This window comes from Anolis carolinensis, chromosome 3, assembly GCF_035594765.1.
Source record: "Anolis carolinensis isolate JA03-04 chromosome 3, rAnoCar3.1.pri, whole genome shotgun sequence".
NCBI classification, from domain to species: domain Eukaryota; kingdom Metazoa; phylum Chordata; class Lepidosauria; order Squamata; family Dactyloidae; genus Anolis; species Anolis carolinensis.
In genome coordinates, this window is record NC_085843.1 from 141,806,646 (window position 1) to 141,831,003 (window position 24,358).

General features: G+C 38.8%; 1 protein-coding gene across 2 annotated transcripts in view; it reads right to left on the minus strand.

Annotated features, from left to right (window-relative positions):
- Window positions 1-1,473: 1,473 nt before the first annotated feature.
- The window catches only part of klf5 (KLF transcription factor 5), a 41,564-nt gene continuing 18,679 nt past the window's right edge, over window positions 1,474-24,358 (minus strand). For both annotated transcript variants that reach the window (XM_008106905.3, XM_016992290.2), the window contains exon 4: window positions 1,474-7,403. In XM_008106905.3, coding sequence (XP_008105112.1) covers window positions 7,225-7,403 — 179 coding nt within the window. In that variant the 3' untranslated portion in view covers window positions 1,474-7,224. The remainder of the gene's footprint in view (window positions 7,404-24,358) is intronic.

Here is a 24,358-nt window from a genome sequence, read left to right on the forward strand (position 1 = left end):
GTGGTAGCACCCACTTTGGGAATCACTGGTTTAACCAATGTTGAGGGACAATGAGAATTGCAATCAAACAGCATTTGAAGGACCATCAATTTCCAATCTCTATAGTAGGCTGGGGTGAATCTACACTGTAGAATGTAGTTTGGCACCACTTTAACTGCCATGCCTCAATGCTATAGAAATGTATTTTACAAGGCATTTATTCTTCTCTACCAATGGATGTTGGTGCCTCACCAAACTATAGATTTCAGGATTTCATAGCATTGTGTGATAATGGTTAAAGTGGTGTCAAATTACACCAATCCTACAATGTAAATGCACTCCAGGATAAGCCAGATGCACCCATTTAAGGCAGCTTCCTATTTTTCTCATAAACCTCATTGTGTAAGAAGCAGGAACTTCCATCGAAATGAGGATGAGGCTCATTTATCAGTTTGACATGTATCATATTCATGTGCAGCTAAACCAGGCAATTCCAACTGGATGGCCCCCCATAAGGGTCTGCCTCCAGGGGCAAACCAAGGATGGGCAATTTGGAAGTCCCTAAACAGACTCAGAAGCGGAGTGGGCAGATCAAAAGACAACTTGGTGAGGTGGCACTACCTGGAGGAATCCTCCACCTTGTGTGACTGTGGAGCAGAACAAACAACTCCGCATATGTATGCTTGCCCACAATGTGCTACCTCATGTACAGAGGAGGAGTTGCTTAAAGCTACGGACAATGCGGTTGCTGTTGCCCGCTTTTGGTCTAAAACTATTTAGTTGCTTGTGATTTCCTTTTTTTTTTCATCATTTTAAAAATGTATTTGTTATGCAATGCTTTTGATACGAAATAAATAAATAAATGTGCATGATCATGTCTGCTGGAAAGAGCAGACAGCACATCCCATTTCCCTCCATGTAAAGAAGAGCACTGCCCTAAAAGTGAAGTTTATTTCAGAAAAATAGCAGAGCAATCCATGAATATGGTGAAATGCAGAGGAATGGGACTATGTCATTCAGACACAATAGTGTTGGATCTGGGACAAATGCGTTTTGCCACTATGAATACAAATCTGGAATTGTTGCAGACTCCAATACATCGAGGTAATATGATGTTTCATAATCTCTGGCCAAGGATATGTTTCAAAATTCTGTGCCTGGATATGGATACCTTAAGTCCACAGGAAAAGTTTGATTGCAAATACTATTTATATGCCCCAGCAGTGTTTCAAAATTACTTCTCTAAGAGGATTTAGAAACCAGCAGACACACACTAGAGATTCATTACTGAAGAGGTGGACAACTGGGCAGCCTCTAGATGTTTTCCATAAGAATACCTATAGTTTCCCCCTCTTTGACTATGCTGGCTATGGCTAGAGGGAGATGTAGGCCAAAAACATCTGGAGGCACACAGTTACCTACATACATCACAGGCTGATGGACTGAGAACATTACCGAAACAGTGAAAACATTTTCATACACGTAACAATGAAATGCTTTTAGGCACTTTTTTATTGTCAAAAAATTGTCATTTTATATATAAACCATTTCAATCTCTTTCAACAACAATACAGCTGTTTGCTCAGTCATTTGCATAGGATATATCACCATACAAAAATATGGACAGGGAGAGAAAAAGAGGGGGTTGGGAATAAAGCAGCAAAACAGCAACCAATATATGCTTCTTGAGTTTTTTTCCCAGGATTAAACATTTGAAGCCTTACCAAAAAATGTACATCTTTTTCCATAATCTATTTACAATTCAGAGCAACGCTAAAAAAGGATGTAACAAACAACATTAATTTATCAAGTTTATGGAAAATTGTGTTCTAAAAATTTCTACCATATACCACAAAAATAAATAAACGAGGCAAAAGATAGTCTGAACAAAGTTTTGCTTTGAGTTTTACTTTTTTTCTTTCTTTTTTGGCATGTCACTTTAATTTCTACCCTTTGGTTAACAGCATGATAGTACAGCTCAGAAGTGTACACTGACAAGCCCTGTCAGCACATGAAAGGACTTCTGAGCACAAAACAGGGCTTCTTGCCTTATTCCAGCAGCAGCTCTGTGTACAGCATTAAAAACCACCACCTCCTTCCACCCTCCAAGATACAAGACTTTTTGGGCATCATTCTATTCCCAGACTGTATGTAGTATGAAATCAGCAATGGAAGCATTAGATCGGTGGTTTCCAAGTGTTGGTCCTCCAGGTGTTTTGGACTTCAGCTCCCACAATTCCTAACAACTGGTAAAACGGCTGAGAAATCTGGGAGCTAAAGTCCAAAATACCTGGAGAATCAAAGGTTGGGAACCACTGCATTAGCTCCTATCATTAAGTACATTCTGGAGTGGTTGAAGCTGTAATCCTCCATAAAAACCACTTGAGCATATAACCCATTGACAACAGTGGGGACTTGCTGCTGAGACAGAGACGAAGAACCACTGACCTTCCTGATGTTTGGCAGCTCCCAGATGTGCCAGTCAGCCTAGCCAATGGTAAAAGATTGTGGGAGCCCTAAACTTTCAAGAGGGATCACACCACAAGGAATGAAACGAACAAAGGATTTTAAATAAGTCTTCTGAACCTGTTTCTAAGGAAGCTTTGTTTTTTCATAGGTTGACTCTCAGCATCACAAACATTGTGTGCATGGATTGTTTAGTTGTGATGCAGAATCATCTGACTGTATTATGCAACTGGAACCTCTTGTTTACTTGGGAGTGAAATGCTATGGGCCAGATTTCTGACTCGCAATGAAGGGTAAGATCTGAGTTTTCTCATTATTTTCTGGATATCCCTACAGAGAAACAAGAAGCTTATCAATGAGAAAACTAGAAATGACAATTAAGCTTCAAGGAAGTAGGCTCTGGTTAACATTACTGATATTTCCCTGTAATATGCAAGTGTGTTGGCTGAAACTCACCCGGGCAACAATGATACTCAGCAGTTCTGGCCAACAGTCTCACCCTAAAACATATTCCAGAAACCTCTGCTAGAACCCTGCAAGGTACAGCACAGAAGATGGAAATCTGGGGCCCTCCAGATGATTTGAACTCTAACTCCAACAATATCTTATAATTAGCTATGCTGCATGGTTAATGAGAGCTGAAGTCCAAAAGCACCTACATTCCCCCAATCCTGGCTCAAATGTTTGGTGAGATGAAAAGGAGGGTTTTCTCAGAAGAAAAATCAGTGTTGAAAAGCCATATAGAATGCAGAACATTTGGAGACACAGTTTGATTTCTTTGACTTGATTTTATGTTTCTGAAAGGCCATCATTCCTTTGGCACATCCTTAGCAACGGTCTGCAATATTCATGGTCAAAAGGCCAAATACGCCCCATAACTGAAGCTAGCAGTGCTCACATATGAACATTCTGGTGTTTGCACATGAGACATCTCCAACCAAGTGCCAAATGGAGAGCTACCGTACTGAATAACAATGCTTCAGTGTGTTTTGGCCACATGTTTTCAAGGAATATGATTCAACAACATTATATAAGAAAATGCTCTTTTGGATTATTGGTTCCCTAAAGGTGTTCAGTCAGTATGCACTAGATAATCACAACTGTCTTTAGAGAATATAAGAGCATATACGTGACTTTAAAAAGGGAAAATACAAATAACAAAAGCACAATAGATATTGTCTTATGAAATATGGCATGAGACGTTAGATAGCCTATATATAAGCACTTCGGTTTTGCTCTGCATGTAGAAGGAAGAGGTGGCAGAACAACAATTCATACGATATTAATAATATTCAGGCTACAATCCAGTGTACTTTTTTGTTTTTGTTGTCTTTGATGCCAAGAAGTGAAAAATCACTCACTGAGATCACAAGATCCAGAAATACTGAAGTTTGTCTGTTTCAAACTTGCAAAATGTCTTTCAGCTCTTATGAGCTGGGATGCTAATCCTAAGCACTAGGGAGCATGTCTCCTTGAACAGACTGGGATTTAGTTCTTGTTTTCTTAACTCTCAGGAGTCCTTGTTCTGAAACTGCCTCATTTTGCTGTTAAGTCAGCTTTTCTGTATTTTTCCCTCTGAAATCCTATGCTAAAAAATGTACTTTTTGATTTACACTTTAAATAAACAGAACTCTAAAACATGAGAATGGGACATCATATTACCCTCAAAAGCAAACTGTCAAAACACACTGAGCACTTTTTATTTTAATAAATTATGATGTTGGAGTGGTTAGCATTTCATCACTTTATCCTGACAATTTCAGAGCTGCCTTCATCTCCATCTTAATGTGTCCATGCTAAGCTCCACATGGAACCACAACCACGGATTTCTAAAGATCTTGGAAATCATGGCATCCTGTTAATTACTGTGAATTTACAACCTTGCAATTATTTCCTATTCCTATTTATGTTTGTGGCACCATTGCTACAGTTGCAAATACTATTGAAATTCAACACGAAATCCAGCCAGCTACATGAGATGCAGTTCTGCTGCGCTGATGAATTGGGTGCTGAAGGATGGCATCTCCTGCCCAGTCCCACCAGTAAGCCACAGTGCAAGGAGCAGAAGTATGGGCATTGTTGCAACTCCTTGCTGACAGAAGGAAGCTGGACACAGCCTCCTTAAGCACTCTGTCTGCCAGTGGAGCAGGCCTTCAAGACTCAGTGCAGATGAGTGGATTTTAAGATGGGTTTCCAGAACCAGAACAGAAGATATATAGTCCAAAGATATAATTTTCCCAAGATTTGGATTTGCTTGCCCTTACATGATTCGATATAATGTAGGGAGACACATTCATAACTGTAGTGTTTTCCTACCAGTTTCATGAGAAGTACATGGAGGAACAAGTATAGAGGTGTTTCAGGATCAGCAAGGATGTTAAGGTGTTTAAACTTACTAGCTGGACTCCTGGCCCAGTTGGAGCTGAGACAATTTGAGTTACACTCCACCAACACAGAATCTTGCCTCTTGGTATTGCAACTCGTATGCACAGCATTTTTTTAAAGACATTCATTTTTTAAATTCATGCTTAAAATTATAATATGCTTTATCTTTTGGAAAGCTAAACAGTCTCCCAGATCCAACTATACACATTACATAGATAAATACAGAGACGGATTTAGCACATTGTATCACTGGATTGGACAGGGAATCGGGACACACAAACAGAGCTGTTTCACTCAGCCAGGGCAGCACATCATACACATCAAATAGGCTGCATTTCACACCAGTAGCTCTTTCCACCTCCTCTCCCTAAACAATAGGCCTATGTAACTGCAGCTTCGTTGAGAGGTCTACATCTACACAGTCCTTGCTGTAACAGAGCTGAAGTAGGGGGAGGAGACTGCAGGAAATCTGCATGGAATTAGATTGTGCTAGTGCTGAACCAGCTTAGTGTTTTTGCTATTCTAAAACCACATTCTAAATCCTTCTTTTTAAAGCAATATTAAGTTTAGCTTATAGTAAGAGGTTTAGCATTATGTATCATAGCCAACCTTGTTATTTTAGCTTCTGACAGTTACTTAACAGTTCCTATTTTTTTCAAATATTTTGTCCTTTTAAACATTTAGGGGGGGAACCCCTTGATCCTGTTTTGAATACATCAGTGCATCACATCTGTATGAAGAAAGTGTTTGAATGTCTATCTGGTTATCAAACTAAGGTGGTACCATTTTGAGAGGTATTTTAAAATGGCTGGATTTTAGATGTGCCATATTAAACTGTCCAAAGTAAGATGCCTACTACTTTTCCCAGCTGATTTCTAGAAAAACTTTTAATAAAACATTAAAAGCCGATCTGCCTATTTACAAAATCTTTGTCAAAGCAAACATGCAACAAACAGAACATTTTGTTCTATGGCTATTTATGAATTTGTCTGTATATATATATTTCATTTTCACAAAAAAATAAAACGCATGTATTGAAACATCCAGTAAAATTCTTGTAGAAAAAAAAGTGTGGCTTGTTCTCTAGATTAGCCTGTAAAGTCAAATTAAACAGTATCTTTTTCAACACAGCTCGCACTGTAAGAGTGTTTTAGTCAGGACATTAAAAATAGATATCAGAGCTTCTGAGATATAATACTTAAATTGCAGTACATGCTTCCTGTATTGTAGTTTGCAAACATAATATCTATGTGGGCTTTTATACCAATTAACTGTTATTTCCCCCCCAGTTTTCTGGGGATTTTGGTTCGGTCAGGCCTCCATTGCAAAAAGTGCTCAGAGTTCCTTGGGTTCAAGGAATTAACATTCAGGTAACATAATGGCTGTATGTGTATCCAAAGATACTTGTGAATCCACACAGAAGACTTTTCAGAACCACTGAGAGCTCTGTTAACTGCATTCACACATCATGCTATGCAAGAGGTGGGCAACCTGAGCCTTCTGGGGGTTGTTGGACTGCAATGTATATCACTGCAGCCAGCATAATAGTGAGAAATGCTTGGCAATGCATCTGAGAAAAGTCTAAAAGAACAGAAGCTACCCACCATGATTTAAGCCATGAAATTTGACTTGTGAACGAGTGGTTGGGGTCTGCTTCCACATTATACCTTGTAGAAGTGGGTAAACCAACCAGCCAAGAGATATTTGTATGACACCCAAGCCAGGGGTTATAATTTATTATACCCATGTAAACCAGGATTAGTAAAACAAAAATAGATACTAGTAAAAAAAATCCAAAAGACTAAATATGATTCTGTCACACAATACAGATTGGTTGGCTTACTCACATACAAGGAAGGACAAAGCAAGAGAAAAAGAATGTCCACTAATAGTTCACCTTCTTATTAAGGCATAATTCTTGGGTGAAAATACAGTGTAAACACAACCACTAATGCAAAATGTCATGTCTCAGACACATATGTGAAGGTCCCAAATCTGGCAAACAGCTTCAAGAGCCTGCATAGAAGTTGGAAGCATGAATCATTCTGACAATACATTTTTGCAGATGAAAACATGTGGCAATGACAAATCCATATCTGCAAAAGTATATAACAGGGGAGAACCCTGAGATGGGGTACTAAAATCAAATACATGAAAATTAAGTCACATAGCTGTAATTGGTGAAACAATCCCAAGTATTGCAACACAGTGTCTTTCCTATTTCCTCATAAATATACAAAATATACAATTCCAGTTTCTTTTATTATTTTTTCCTGTTTTAAAATAGCGGAGCGTTCATACACAGTCAAACATTTAGCTAATTCTAACTGAATGTATATATTTGAGTCACCAGGAAGTTGCATAGATACCAACAGCCTCATGAACCAGTCCAGCCTAGTTCTGATGTCTCTTCATGTGCAGAGCCAAGTGGTCAGACCGAGAAAAGCTGCGACTGCACACAGGACACTGGAAAGGTTTGGCTCCCGTGTGCTTCCTGTAGTGGCGAGTCAATTCATCAGAACGAGCAAATCTCCAGTCACATCCTTCCCACGTGCATTTGTATGGCTTTTCTCCTAGAAACATGAAAAAAGCACAAATAGTCAGCCTTCATTCAAATGCCAGAAACAGGATTCCAATCAAGTTATCAAGGTTATTAGGAAAGAAAAAAAAGCTCTCCATCTTCTAGCAAGCGACCACATCAGAACTTTAGCCTTTCATGAACCAAAACTTAAATGGAAACAGAGAGCATGGAAACATGACACACCACTTGCAGTCTTATGTGGGGCAGGCCAGAGGTCCACCACCATCTCATTTTCCATGGGTAGCATGGCTTGCAGAGCCTCTTTTGGTGTTGCAACAGCTTCATGGTGCCCTTTCTTCCTGCATAATTTGCACACATGGTAACTTGGACACAAAAAAGATATGAAGCTGATGTCTGTTTCTCTCCTATGATCTGAAACCTTGAAGCTTTATATTGTTTAATTCCATTGAACTGTCTTGCACGCCATCCTTATGAGCATAAAACATAGAATGGAATATAAATATAAAATAAATTACTAGTCAGCTTGGAAAGAAATTGTGATGCAGTGGGTCCTATCTAGCTGAAGGGATCCTTAAGAGGTTTTTTTTCCAACTCTCTAAGGGCTCTTCCAGACAGGCCAGAAATCTGGGAGAAACTGGGTTATTTTAACCCAGTTCTTCATGGATTTTTGTTCCCACCCCAACCCAAACCCTGGGCTTTCCCTCAAGGGATGGCATCCAACTCCTCACACCAAATTTCCTCCAAAAAACCTTACCGGGGAGCCTCAGGTTTTCCTCCAAAAAACCTTACCTGCAGACCCCTCTGCGGAGTACTCCTGACATGCAAAAATGACACATCAGGAGGTGGGGGCGGGAGGGAACTCCCTTTCTCCCCATCTCCTGACACGTTATTTTTGTGTGTTGAGTACTCTGCAGAGGGGCCTGCACTGCCAGCAGGACCTTAAGGTAAGGTTTTTTGGAGGAAATGGGGAGTTGGGGTGGAGGGGGTAGGCGCCATCCCACTCCTTCGTACTCCTGGAACCTGGAGAATCTGGATGATTTTGGGCATTTTCCCCGGGACTGCAGAAGCTTTTATTTGTTAATTCAGACCATGAGGTTATACCATGAGAAGAAAATTCATTTTCATCCCTCTTTGAATCACTAACAATCATATGGTTATATTCCTATAGCCCAGTGGTTGTCAACTGGGGTCCCCAGATGTTTTGGGCCTACAACTCCCAGAAATCCCAGCCAGTTTACTAGCTGTTACAATTTCTGGGAGTTGAAGGCCAAAAACATCTGGGGACCCCAGATTGAGAACCACTGCTGATGTTCAATGATAATGTCATCTGGAAGGAACACCTTAAGGAAGTCTTTGTCATTATGCATTGAGGGATAGGAACATAGCTGGGTGTTTTTACAGCCTCTTTAGGACACTTACTTCTGAGAGTGTCTGTGTAAGCGTAAAGTAAATTATCTCATATTCTCACACACAAGAAATGAGCAATCTCCAGGAACTAATTAACTTCCTTGATCTATTGAAACACCACAGCTCATCTAGACAGAGTAATTTAACAGGCTTGTTTCACACTCCAACTTAAATTCACCACTTGCTTGAACAGTACAAATATTGCTACAAAAGTATTGCGTTTCGACTGAAAAAAATACTATCTACAAAAACTGCAGTGAAAAAGTCTACAGAAAGCAAGGGCAAAGCAATAAGGAGCAGCACTATTTATACTAACACAAGTCAGTACAGTATTGTAACAGAAGCAGATGTGTCAGAACAGAAGAAATAAACAGAAAGACCACAATCCAGATAGCTATTCTAACCAAATTTCACTAAAACCAATGAAACAAGTCAAATTGCAGCTAGTTTTAAGCTCCTTTAAAAGTATGGTATTCGGATTTAAATTAGATGTAACTTGTTTTGTGGGCTCCATGGACATTTAGTCACAAAGAATGTTTACCTGAATTGTGGCCTTTATGCTTATGTCCTCCATCCTGGTAGCTGTACATTTGCTGAACATATTCTAGACTTGAGCACAGTCAGGCAACTAATGTTATCTGTCCAGAGTTAAATCCACCAGGACTACATGGACAACCAAAAATAAATTGCAAGGGGTGGGGGATAAATATGAAATAGCCCTTAATTGAAATAGCTTCTGGTTTGGGGGCTAAAGAGCCTGCTTCTGGTTTTGAAAAAAGGATCTTTTAACGTATAATATCAGAAGGGGAACCAACCCCTCCCCCTTTACTATTCCCAAAAAGGACAGCTGAGGTGACCTGGAGGTAATGAGGGATGCAAAAAACAGCCTTGGTAGAGTCATCCGTAATCCCAGGTCCTCATATTGCCCTGCCCTCATCTGGGAAGAAATGCTATCATGAAAAGTTAAGTGATGTAACAACATTTTTGTGATCAAAAGCTAAAAGTGAAAACACAGAATTGTACAGACATTTAAAAAAACTACACAAAGGTCTTTGTACATTATATGACTTTTAAAGTTATATTTGTTTGGATATGCTGGATGTTGAAAATCAGGTTCTCTGAAAGACAACTGATGATGCATTAATAGTTTAAAGTGTACTTGTCCGACTGATGTGATCAGATATTTTTATAAGCAAAAATGTGGCCCAAAATGTTTCAGAATGGCAGCCTAGCATTAACAGCATAATGAGGCAGCTATTCTGAGGTGACAAGTACCTGAAATTCCCAGTGACTTCAACTGGAACGTACGATACTTAACACCTCTGAAATTTTGACCACAGATTTATGTAAGTGCCCAATATAGATTTAATTGCAGAGCTTTACACAGTCAGTTTGGAACATGTTGTCACAGATAGCTAAATATATGGTCATTTAATTTAGTATCCTAAGTGGGGTATTTTAAGCATACCTATAAAATTCATAACTATGTTGATGAGAAGAGTATTCATAGAAAGTTAGGCTAAGGAAAATATTTTTCCTCAGAAGTACGAATGAGTCTATTCATTGAGAATTGAGAAACTATTATTACTGTTGCTAAATACCATACATATAAAGATACATTGAAAAGACAACATTTATAGCTTCCCCTTGTATAATAAAGACACGCAATGCCTTGAAATGTTTATCTGTCATGATCTTCAAAATTGTTTTGGCTATGAGATTATCATCAGAAAAACAGTGCAAACAGTATACTGTTTTTCATATGATTCCTTGTTTAATTCTGTTTCAGTGTTGCTTTTACTCTTAATTTTGCAAGTCATCTTTGGCCCATGTTTTGGGAAAAGGCAGGATACAAAAAAAGACAACATAATGTACACTACTGCAATTTGCAGGTGGGAGGCTCACACAATGGTATATACCACATCTAGACACACCATTTCCTCTCAAAGAAAATATTCATGTTAAGGGGAAAATGAAAAAAGGCTATGCTAAGTTTTCTAGCCAAAGGAAATGTTTTGACTGAATTAATAGTCAGCCCTACCTGGACTCTCTATCCCAGAGGTTCATATCCTCTTCTGCTGTTTGAGTGAATGCCGTTTCACATTAGTTAAGATAAAAGCCATAATGCACATCCATAGCACAATTTACCCATCCAGGCCCATGTGTCAGAGACACTGGTTTACTTTCACTGATGATCCACCCTTTGTTTTTCCTCAATGACTACATAGGCCACTTTCTCTGTCCCTTCAGCTTAGCATGCAAACATGCCAGCATCCTCATATTAGATTGGGAAAGACAAAATTCGTTCTCGAAAGCAATAGAGTTGATTAAGTATAGGACAGATTCTCATATTTCTAGTTGCAATCTACATAGAGCAAGCAGACACACAAAACATGTCATACATATTCATCTGCAGAGTAAAAGATGAAACAGAGCTCCTCTAGAGCAGGGGTCCCCAAACTAAGGCCCGGGGGCCGGATGCGGCCCCCCAAGGTCATTTACCTGGCCCCCCACCCTCATTTATAATATAATATTTTATATCAGTTTTAATAATATAATATATTGTATATACATATGATATTGATAATAATATTATCATTTTATACAATATAATACTAATAATAATACCATATAATAATATTAATTATATGTTATCTATATATATAAAAGAGTGATGGCATCATGGCGACCCACAAAACAACAAATCTACAGGCCCCCCAACCTCAAAATTAGACAACATAAACCCATCATTCACGGCTCTAGGTTGATACAACAATAAAGAAAAGAAAAATAAAGTCCTAATTAGAGAGACAGAGGAAAAATTGCTTTTATCCAATTGCTGCCAGTTAGAAGGCTAAGCTCCTCCAACTTGGTCTCCTAGCAACCCAATAAAAAATAATAAAAAACACTAAAAATTAATACAATAAAATACTATAATAACAGAAAATAACTAAAAATAATACAAGAAAATAATAAAATATAATAAATAAAAATATAACTTACAATAAAATTAATAAAAAATGCAAATAAAGTCAAATAAAAATTACACAACAATTTTCAACCAATACTACCACCACTTTGCCACAGCAACGCGTGGCCGGGCACAGCTAGTATATTACATATAATGTCACAGTATAGTGGTATAGTTCAATATAGTAATATATAATGCTAATATTGTGCTATGCTAATAATATAATATATTGTATGTACATACAACTGCTCTGAGTTCCCTTCAGGGTGTGAAGGGTGGGATATAAATGTAATAAATAAATGTAGTAAATGAATAAATAAATAATTTTGGACTTAGGCTCGCCCAAAGTCTGAATTGACGTGAAGACACACAACAACAACAACAACAACAACAACAATCCTAATTAACCTGACTATCTCATTGGCCAGAAGCAGGCCCACACTTCCTATTGAAATCCTGATAGGTTTATGTTGGTTAAAATTATTTTCATTTTTAAATATTGCATTGGTCTTTCATTGTTATTGTTGTTGTTTTGCACTACAAATAAGACATGTGCAGTGTGCATAGGAATTTGTTCGGGTTTTTTTTTTAAAATGATAATTCGGCCCCTCAACAGTCTGAAGGATTGTGGACCGGCCCTCTGCTTTAAAAGTTTGAGGACCCCTGCTCTAGAGCTTACAATCTTAACTTCAAGAGGAAAGGAAGAGAACAAAAGGGGAGGGGAAGAATAGGTGCTAAGCAGTGACATATAAAACATAATCTAGATAGCATTGCTTGAAAATCAGCAAGAACCGATGCTTCACCTTCTTGAGTCAAAAGAAACTTCAAATACACCAGCCAAATTGTCAAGGTTCTTTCTGGATAGCAAACAATTCTTACAGCCACAATAGTATTTTCCCTAAACCTTTTATAGCAGAGGTATATTTACACTCTGATATTTAAGTATAAACAACTTCAGGTGCTGAACAGCAGTGTTTACAAATAAGAAGTATCTAACCTCTGAATGTCCCACCCAGCATATCTGACAGAGGCACTGTCCTGTAGAGATAATTTTGCTGTGGATCACCACTGTCAGGTTTCAAATATGCCATTCAATAAATAATTTTTAATTCCCAGGCAGTGTCTGTTGAGAACAACTAAATTAATGTACATCTCTAAATAAATATTTCCAAGAGTTCTCATCTAGCGCTCCAGCCGCTTCATTCCATCTCACCCAAATATGAAAGAGTATGAACATGCTTCCTAAAATTATTATTTTGCAATGGAATGCAATCAATGGAGGAGCCACAAGTAGGCAATTTAAATTGGACCGGCTGCTTTCAAAAGAAAAACCCTGTAACATCTATTTGAGTTTTTGAGTGGTCTGAGTTTCTAACAGGTTCATATATATTTATTCAGAAATAACCACCACTGGGTTCAATGGGATCCACTGACAGCCTAAAAAATGTGTTTTTCCATTTTGCAATGGTAAACAGCAATCAAAATATATAATGGAAAAATCATTTTTGCAGCAAAATGAATACTCTCAAGGGGTACATTTTTTCCTGCTTCCAGGTTTCCTCCCTTTGTAGCAAAACATTTTCAAAAAATTATTTGGGGAAAGGAGAAATATACACATTCATGTGTTTTGCTACTCTAAATCACTACTTTAGAGGTAGTAAATATGTTTAAATAATACATGACTTAAACTTAAAATACTGTAATTCAAAACATATTTTCAAATGTTTGACTATAAAATTTTCTCCCAATCCCAAAAGAATCGCCCTCCTATTTTTAAAGCAGCCACATTTTTTATTTATTTAATACTTGTAATAATCAGACTTTTATTGGGATTCCTTCTGCACACAAAATGGAGATTTAAATCTCTCCTTCCTGCCCATGATTTTACTAACAACTGAAACCAGATCCCTAGATGGGTGAGGCATAGAGACCCTAAATGTCCTGCCTTGAATTTCCTTTCTAAGATTAGGGGTTATGCTTGTAGTTACGGTTCCAGAGCAAAAATGCACATGTTACAACACCATCATGTTGATCGTTATAAACTCCCAAAAAGTAACAAATAATCATTACCACTAGAAAATGTTTACCAACTCAAATATGTTGGCCTTTTATACATGCATTACTCACTCAAGTTCCTTTCCAACAATCCTTTAAAAAGTACACATCACCAAATATCCAAAGAAATAATTTTAGCCTCATACACACTCAATGGAAAAAAATAAGCAAACCTTACTAACTACACACACATGTAACAATGTTACTAGTTTTTATTTTAGTATGAGCTTTTGTGGATATAAACCCACTTTTCAGATGCAGTATCAAATGGAAACACAGTACGTAGTAATTGAAATGAAAAACATGATACTTTCTTTATACACAAAATCACTGCTTGAGACACCACCTCAAACTGCTCCACAGAAGGGCCAGACCTGCCATGGTGTTGAAATTACATGAAAATAGACTAGCAGCTAAGTTACTTGTTTTATCCTTCACATGTGTAAAATGCAAGACATACAGATTCTGCAATTACTACAATGTAAAGAGTTACTTTTTTACTTTTGATGGGGCGGAAATAAAATGGAAATGAGTTTCTGAAAAGAGTTAACTCCGCAACAGGATTCAATACACAATAGATGCAGCTGCTGGTATGCTTTATATATCGACAGTATTCTATCTGATTCTGCTTTCTCTTGCATCCTAAAAATAAGGTATGAGAGAAATTAAGAACTGTGCGACAGAACAGAACATGCTTTGGCAGTATCACTCTCACACATTTCAACATACTTCTCTGTAATTCAGCTGAAAGGGAAAAAATTCCCCAAGTTTGAGAGCAAGAATTTCTTTGGGTTATTTTAAAATTTATTCCATTTCTTTGCTATGGTGAGCTTTATGAGGGAGAGGAATCTGAGGTTAACAAGATTTATTTGCTCTAAAAGCAAGGACACACTGCACTCTTTATTCCCGCAGACTATGGGCTACATAGCAATGCAAGAGTCGCTTAGCTTAATCACTGTATGAAACACAGAAGCTGCAAAGTTTCAGAAAATAGTTGATTCTCCTCCAGAACTTTAGAATGAATATTGAGAGGTCAAGAAACCCAAGAATGCCAACTGGTCATCAAATACAACTGTGCTGGAACTCTGTTTCTAGAACATGGGCTCTGCACTAGAACAAATATTTCACTGTGAAAAATGTTTTTGGGAGAAAAAAAAACCCTTTAAACATCAGCAGAACTCCTCCACTTCAGAGCAGCTTCCACAGGATTTGCTAAAATGTCAACACTGTTCAAGTAAAACAGCATGGAGGAAGCTGGTACCAAGTTTTGGCTAAGCAGCAACACTCCGGCTCTTTCTTCCCAAGCCAGAAATATTATACACATCACTTCTGGGAAAACAGAGCTGCTTTCCTTTTAAGTTATGTTTCAACAGGCCCCTACTCCCCCTCCCCATAACTTTAATTTGATTTTGCATCATCTTCATCCAATCTCACAATTTCAAATATTTTGTTAGGCTTGAATCAATCACAAAAAGTATTTTAAGTCGTTGACATTGCTCATACGCATCCCATCTATTTTACTGTTTTACTATTATTTTAGTAAAGATTTGGAAAGCCTGTGGAATACATTTATATAAAATTGTTGGTTGAACACCAACATTTAGCTTGGAACCAGTTTAGAACAAGACCACACAATACAAGATAAGAAAAGGAAACTGGGAGGAAAAATAATAATCATTGTCATCTAATTCTATTTATTGAGCAACTACTGCTGCTACAGATAACACAAATCCTGTTTGATGTATCATTGAGATAAATGAGGCAGAATCCAGGTTGTCCATCTTCGTGCAGAATCCAATCATACAGCTCATAAATATAACTTCTTGGTGCCATGGCACTGGCTGTCCTCTGTTTCAGCTCCTAAACTATACTGAGATAGCCTAAAATATGCTACATGCTTTGTCCTGCAAATGGTATCATTTCTGCTAGGATGTTGTTTTATCAACAATGGATGTTGTCAGGGGTGCTCGAATTCTACCAATAAGAGAAGACAAGGGTTCTGTGACCAGAAATGTCAGTTTGATAAATAGAAATACTTACCTAAACAATGTTGAACCAAGTATTGTGTTTTTGAGGAAGTATTTGGAGGAAACAGGGTGTGTATTTGTTTGCTTAGTATTTTTGGCACAAACAAAATCTTAGAAGTTGGAACTGGAGGTAGGGGAAATCAGGTACTGTACTTAGAGGAAGAGTAATGAGAAAAAGGTACTGCAGGGATCAGAAAAAGACCCCACCTTGATTTACAACTTCTCTCCAGGTTCCCTCCTCCAAACAACACCTGCTTATTTAAACCTTGCTTCATATATTTATTTGCTTTATTTATTAAGAGCTCAACACTTGATCTATTTGAAACCTAGTATAGCCACACTAATTCCACATGCATGTCCCCACATATGGTACATGGGACACTTTACAGAGCAACAGAAATAAGAAACAGGCCTCTGCCTCAAGTAGCAGAGCTTGGAAAACTATTTTGGAATACAGCTCCCAGAAACCCCAGGCAGCAGAACCGATAACCATGTTGTCTGGGAAATTATGATAAGTGTGAGCTAAAATAACTCTTTAAAAGACAAGCATCACCCATGTAATGACTACACTTTTGAACCGTGGTCCCAGTTACCCTTCAATCAGTATTGTTAATGATCAGAGATGATGAGAGGTATAGCCTAAAGTATCTGTAGAGCATCAAGTTAGGGAAAGATTCTGCTGAGGGATTTTTGCTGAAAGGTCAAAATCTATTCAGGTGCTAGGCCCGTGTGGATTGACTTCTGGGACTGGATTCCATGACCCCAGGGTCAATCCTTATTGCCATTCTGGTTCTTCAGGCTTTAAGAGCCTGAAGGTGTGGAATGGTACCCTCCATCCTCCCTTCCCAGCCCCCCCGTTTGCCACCTAAACTTACCGGATGGGCCTGGCTGCATGCTCAAGTCTCTCAAAGAAAGTTTCTGATGCGTCAAAATCCCCCTCCCCTCTCCAAACCTCCCGGCGCATCATTTTGATGTGTCAGGAGCTTTCTTTGGGGGGGGGGGGTGAGCATGCAGCTAGCCCACCCGGTAAATTTAGGGGGCAAACCGGGGGGGGGGGGGGTAGGGAGCTGGCCTTCAAACTGCGAGGTTTGGGCCAGATGAGTGGCCTCATTCCTGAGAGGAACTGAGTTCTCCTTGGGATTTGGGCCTGTGTAGAAGGGCCCAGATGATCCATTTTCAAAAAGAAGTGGAACATTCACTTTTTCAAGATGCTGATGCAAAACTAAGGCCTCATGTGTTATGATGAGACAGGGAACTTTTTTTCTGATGTTTCCATCCGCAACTCCCACCAAATTTTCCAAGCTCTGGAAGCCACTTGAGGCAGAGGGATGCATCTTCTTTAAGCTAATTTGTAAAGAGCCCTATAAGCTTGTGGAATTGAAGGGTATGTGATCCTGTAAAACATCTTGTTTCAAACAAATCAAATGTTTAGCACCTCTAGGTTGACAATGAACATATGCAGCCAGTTTATTTTTGTGTGGCTGCTTTTACAGTTCAAAACATCGAAAGGATAAAGTTTTCCTACCACTAGTCTGTGACAAAGTGTTCTCAACCTGGGGCCCCCAGATGTTTTTGGCCTACAACTCTCAGAAATCCCTGTTTACCAGCTGTTAGGATTTCTGGGAGTTGAAGGCAAAAACATCTGGGGACCCCAGGTTGAGAACCACTGGTTTGAACCACTGTTCAAATTAGACGTGCCTGATTTAAATCCCACCTCTACTAAAGCAACCCACTATAGTTATAGCTTCAGAGATCCAGCCCTTTTGTCCACAATCATGACCACCAAAATATGGGAAGCGTATAGTGGCTTGCAATGCAGGGCTGTTGCAGAAATTTTAAAGGAATACAAGCAATGTATCTGAAGTGGTAGGGAATAGCTTTCACTGAATCAGTATAGTTCTCACCCTCACTTTATCCTGCAGCATTCCTATTAACACTTTAAACATTACATTAGGAACATTGACTTCAAGCTTTAATTTTTTTAAGCAGCACCTGGCTGCGTGCTAGATTAAAGTATCAAATACCTTGGACTCTTCCTTCTTCTGCTTTGGGTGGAACAGAACACAAACATTTGCTTGTCTTTCCTCTGCTCTGCAATTGACTGCCAGACCATGAATGCATCTCCAGGCCAAGATTCAACACTGTTATTCCTAGAGCATGGTTAGTACTGTGTTTTCTTTTTACACTTAAAAAAGAACTTGTTTTAAAATAGATTCACAGGGTGGAGTTTTATTTTCTAGGGGAGTAAGAAAGGAAGGACTCAAAAGAGTTTGTAAGAAAACAAGTTCAAGCAAGCAAAACAGGATACATCTACAAACAGTCCAACAAAATGGTAATTTACTGACCTGCAAAGACAGATAAAGGGGAACTTTATTCTATCGATAAAAGCAAGTTTGCACTATCTTTCCTAGATAGTACACTGTGTTCTCCACAAAGAGGAAGCAGATGAGGGTAACTGACTCACTTATACAACTTCTGTTCCCTTCCTCAGTCTTCATCATCCTCTGGCTGTCTATTGATCAACATATCCCCATTTCTCCTTCTAAACTTAGAGGACTTCATCAGACGGGGGGAGAGAGGGGGAATGGAAGAAACTGTTTTACCCTACTGTCTTTGCCTGTCTTCTGGGGTGGCCGGCCATACCACATCATTCTGCATCTTTCCCTGTCTTCTCTCGTTTTCTCCAGGTAACACCAGACTCCGGAAGATGGTCTTTAGCCTCTGTTCCCATGCGCTTAGGAAACAGAGTGCAATGGAGTTCCACGTGAAGTGCCCTCAAGTTATCTGATGCCTCTGTGGGGCTCAATTTCCTAAGCACATGGAAATAGAGCCCTGAGACCATCTGATGATATTTTATACCCAAGAATATGCTATGATTTTACTAAGGCTGTAATTCTTTAATGTCTACATATTTCCCCTTTATTGACACTCATTACATCAAGACATACATGTATATGAATTCTCTTTGTTTCTGGTAGCATGATGGCTACCAGGTTTTGAAAGACCGCCCCCGCCCCGCCGCCCCCCCCAAAAAAATCCTCATACCGCAGCTCAGCCTGGGCCCTTCCACACAGCCATATAACCCAGAATATCAAGGCAGATAATACACAATATCTGTTTTGAACTGAATTATTTGAGGGCCCATCCAGACAGGGCCCAAAACGTGCAAGCTTGTGTGCTTTTACCGGAGGCGTCCAAACGATATCGCAGGTAAATTCTAATTAATTCGAGAAAAAAGTAGGAAAACCCTGCTTTGTCCCAAATTAATTTGATAGCTGGAAAGACACGGGTATTTGATAAGATCTGGGTCCTTCCAGGTATGGGTCCAGTGCAGATTGTTCCTAGGGACTGCATTACAGGATCCCTGGGCCCAAACCTCACAGCCCTCTGGGGTTTTTTGGGCTCAATGGGTCTGGAACACCTACAGGGCACCAAACCTCTCCTCAAAACCCCCCAAAAGAAGCCCATAAAAATTAAAGGAACTTACTCAGCTGCCATTAAAGTACTTTTAGAATCCTCCTGGTGTGTAGAAATGACGGGCCAGGTGAACTCCGGAAGTACTTTAATGGCAGCTGGGTAAGTTATTAATTATACAGCTGTGTGGAAGGGGCCTCAATGTCTCTCAGACCCTGGTCCTTTATGCAGCAGCATTTTAGGGAACTGAATGGATTGCTGTAGAGAGGAGAGGCTAGGGAATCTGGCTTCATCATTGGTCTAGTTGAGATTTGCTTCTGAAGCCTTTCAGCCATAAAACCAACTGGGTAGCTATGAGCCATGTTGCATCTCATTTTGGGGAGAAAGGAGGGGGGGGTTATACACCCAATAAATTAACAAAGAATACTCGCTCTCCCTAATCCACCTTGCAGAATTCTTGAAAGCATAAAATGCTCACATACTACAACCTGAATCCCTTGAAGAATTGTCTAGATATAAATGTGAGAAATTCTGACATTAATTCACCATATATTTACATTCATAGCATTATTTATAAGACAGAACAAAAACTTGTTTAAAAACATGCCATCTGGAAAAATTGTTTTAGAGTCCATAAAAGGAAAACATTTACAGAAAACTGTTAACTAACTGAGAAACAAGCAAACGTGAAAAAGTTATCATGGATGTGAACAACAGGGATGATAACTTCTCAGACCCAAAGTGTGTTCAGTTCTCTTAGACACTAGGATATCAAGATGCACTTCTCGTTATGGCTGCCAACTGTTCACAAAGATCCCCAAGTACAGGGAGCAGGTGGGAAGTATAGGTATTATTGCCACCCGATGTCTTCCGAAGAAACTATTGTGAAATCTGACTGGAGTGGCTTACAAACAGCTAATTGAGTTAATAACTCAAAGAAGCTGTGCTTGTACAAATCAGGTGGTAATTTCAAGGTGTCACTTCTTCATTGGTGTCAGGAAAGGAGGATGTCTCATGCCATAGCTTTTCTTTCCTTTGTAAACCATCCCTGTTCTTTCTCCAATGTTTACGTATCAATTTAAACAACAGCATTTTGCCAGTAATTACTTCCACGTAAATAGAGTGGGGACCTGCTCGGATTTTAGACTGCTTTGAAGAAGTCTGCACCATTCTTAATGTTGACTTTTCTCCCAAAGTTTGGAAAAAATTATAGCATGGATCATTTGTCCCACTGACTTAGGAGTCATTAGCTGGATTTTACAAGCTCTTTCAAGTCAGCCACTATTTCTATTTTACAGATGAAGAACAGACAGGATAAGCCACATTGAGGTCCTTTTGCTACTTCAAAAATATACAGAACTTTCTTCTCTCACTCCAAATTATATGTTTTATGAGGAGTTCTAAAAAAGTGAAAAGCCCATCTCTGAACTGAGACTAGAAAACTGACATAGGCAGGACCAGTCTCCCACTTATAGCAAAGACAGCCTCTTTCACCAGCCATACAAAAAACAAAAGACTGTCAAAATTTAAAAAGGGGATCTGTAATAAATCCACACCATCTGGCATGTGTATTTATATGTCCTATATACAGGGAGTACATTTCCCTTGTATATGGTATGGGTTCCACAGCTGCTCAGCTGCGCTCTGCCATTCTCACACTTCAAGCTTCAAAGATGGCACTTCTAGGCTAAAAGCCATCTCCCCCAACACTCCCTCTCTCACCGTTTTAATAGTCTCAGAAACCACTAACTTGCTGAGTTCGACCCAACAAGAACCTTAATGCTAAAATCCCACTTTGACCTAGGCAACACACATTCCCCTTGAACACTGAATAAAACCTTTTATCAGCAATCACTGCATATGCATATATTTGATGACTTCTGACAAAACAGGAAGCCTACAAAAGCTAGGTTATCACCTAGCTGGCATTTTCAAAACTCTGAGGAGTAATTTAAAGACTTGATTGAATGCTTCCCCAAGCCCAGAACACCCATTAATTAGAAACACTGTGCCCACTGTTGTATCATCACAACATTTTCCTTGTGATTAGTATGTGCTTTGAACAGAACTAGAATTACTCATGCAGGAGAAAAATCTTTATCCTTAAACAAAAAAGAAGAAAGTGGCAAAAGTTTATTTAGAAAGAGGTAGAGCTACATGTCTTTCAGTCAATGGATCACTAACTTTACTAATAAATACTCTTGTGTATTTTGGAAAAGAGCTCAATGGATACAGGTCAAATCAAGCCTGAATTCTCTCATGTCTTCTCATGCTTCTGCTTCTGTATGTGAATGTTCTAGTTTGACCTCAGACAGAACTATGTAACTATCATATATTTTATTTTGAACAAGGGAGCAGCTATTATATCTGTTTATATGAATGCTGATGTCTGTCCCGTACCTTGTGAAATAATCCTATTATATCTGCAAATTTGACATGTAGGGCGAATATCCAGACTGATGAACAACACTGAATAATTTATGGCACCATTTTGTTGGGGTGTGCTTTCAAGTTGGCTCTGTTTTATGGCAGGCGTAAGGCAAATCTATCACAAAGGCTTCTTGGCAAGATTTGTTCAGCAGATGTTTGCCTTTGCCTCCTCTGAAGTTGAGAGTGTGTGACTTGTCCAAGGTCAACCAGTGGGTTTCCATGCCAAGAGAAAACGGGGGGATTCGCACACTGGTCTCCCAGAATCAAATCTCCAACATTCACACTGCTATACTGCACTGTCTCAGGGTACTATTTCACTACCCTAATACAGATATTATCCATCTAAGGGCTTTATAAATATTTATCTTAATGGTGAAACCTATATTCTAATGAATGTAATTGTTTTATTATCTCTTTAATGTAAAATGCAGGTTGGCAAGCACACAGCAACCAACTTACACACTTTACATGAGGATGTGGGAAAAGCTGCTTCTTTGGGGCAAGATGCCCAGCATGGTCAGGCTAGGAGTCACAATTCAAAATGATAATTTTTCCAAGTTCCACTAAAAGCAAATCCCAATTGTCCATAGAGCACTTCAGGTATTGGCACAATTTTGAGACTCCCAACCAAATAATCATTGTTGGCAATTCCTGTGACTCAAAAGCCAAATCTGGAGGAAGGGTGGAAGGGCAACATGTTAGGCATTTTCAGAATGAACTGTGTTTACAGCTAGCAACAATCTTTCTTATCAGTCATCAAATATCCTGGAACTGAATCTTACTTAATCCCTCTGACAGACCAAGTGACATGCTCACAGGAGAGATATCAGGCATTTAATTAAAAACATTTTTGTTGGTTTTAAGAACTAAAAGCATAACACAAAACCTCAGCCTCGTTATAGCTGCCACTGTTCAATCCATGTCGGCAAACAGGAATGATCTACACGAATGGCTCGATAAGCCTCCTATCCCCAAAACAAAAACATTGGTTTCTAAGTTAGTAACTGGATACAAATGAGAAAGGAAGACCAATCAAACACAAGGATGGTCCATTTCTGAATTTTGAGTAGCTATTTTATCTTCTAGGCAGTAGCAGTCTCGAGCTCACAATACAATTTTGGCTGCTGCACTCCTCACTCACCTTTACCTGCAAAGGCTTCTAATAAAGATCCTACCCAGAACTCAGAGCTTGGAGATTACATGGCATATGTGACACCATACAACATCTAGGCATCTCCATACAAAACTCAAATGATGAAGCATTAACTGCATAAGCTATTTTACAATTTTATTTGTAAAATAAACGGTTTACCATAACATGGTCCAAATATGGAATTTCTTTTTTAAAAACGTCTCGCACCTTGTCCAGTCAGCCACCCTGTCTTTTGTGCATGTGTGCTCCAAGAAGGAATCATTTTTAAAAGTTATAAACAAAGATGCTTTACTATTTACCACTGGGGCCCCCAAGAGCATTTTCAGCATGATTTTATGTTCATCCTCATGTGCTCCGGGTCAAAATAGGTGAATACATGTATATTAACCCTTGTGTATACGTATGTGTTTATATATATATATATATCAATGTATAATAATAATGTTTCATTTTCACCCTGTTATGGGGCGGGGGGGGGGCTGTGTCTTCTTGATTTAATAGGCAACAGTCTCAAAATCATGACCAGTATTACTAATAGTCTGCCAGAAAAAAAAAACTTCTCAACTCTTAAGCACACAAGTCAAATATTTTATTGCTAACTAAGAGGAGAAAACCTCACACTTTCAAAGTATGGATGAAGAATTAGTAGGCATTCTTACAACAATGGTTTTTGGAAAATGTACTAATCCATTCTATAAAGAGACATATTCACAGTGAGGGAAAGTTATACGTATTAATAGCCTTGCTGATCCAGTTTAACATCTTTTATTATTACTGTCAAGATGAGACTAATCAATTTATTGATGCATTTTTAGTCCAGCTATCCTAAGTCAGCATACATACATACCTCTTCTCTCACAACAAATCTTTGAAGTAGATGAGGCAGAGAAACTGGCCCAAGGTCACAGAGCTGCACTTCATGGTTCATATGGTTTCATATCTTGTTCTCCCAAGTCCCAGTACAACACTGCCTCACAACATTAGTTATCACAAACAAATATTCTGATTTCAGAATATTAGGATGATCAACCAGGAAGCTCGTGCATACGCTCTTCCTTTGGCCTTAGCCAAAGTCCTCCAAGTAATCTTAATTTTTAAAAAAAATAATAATCTGAATTTGTGCTTACAACAGAGGAGCAGCTACATACCATAATTCATATCTCTGTGTTTTAAAGTTGCTTGGACACATTCATAAGATTAGCCCCTTCTAGCTAATTGTTTTAGCACATTAGCACTTAGACACTGTTGTTGCTTCCAAGAAGATAACCGAGAGAAAGATTGATTGAATCATGCCCAGCTCTCTGTGTACATGCTCTTTTCTACCATTTCTTTTGAGACTTTGGTAAATAAAGCAGAGAAAATCCCAACAGGATGCTGGTCTCAATGAATATATTTTGAGTCTTCTTGACATGTGCCTGGCTCTTTGCTACTTGCCTGCCTTGCACTGTGGATGCTGAGAGAAAAGGGAAGACTGTTTACAGTCAAATGCAGCAGGATAGATAACTATAACAAAAACTCACAATTTAAAA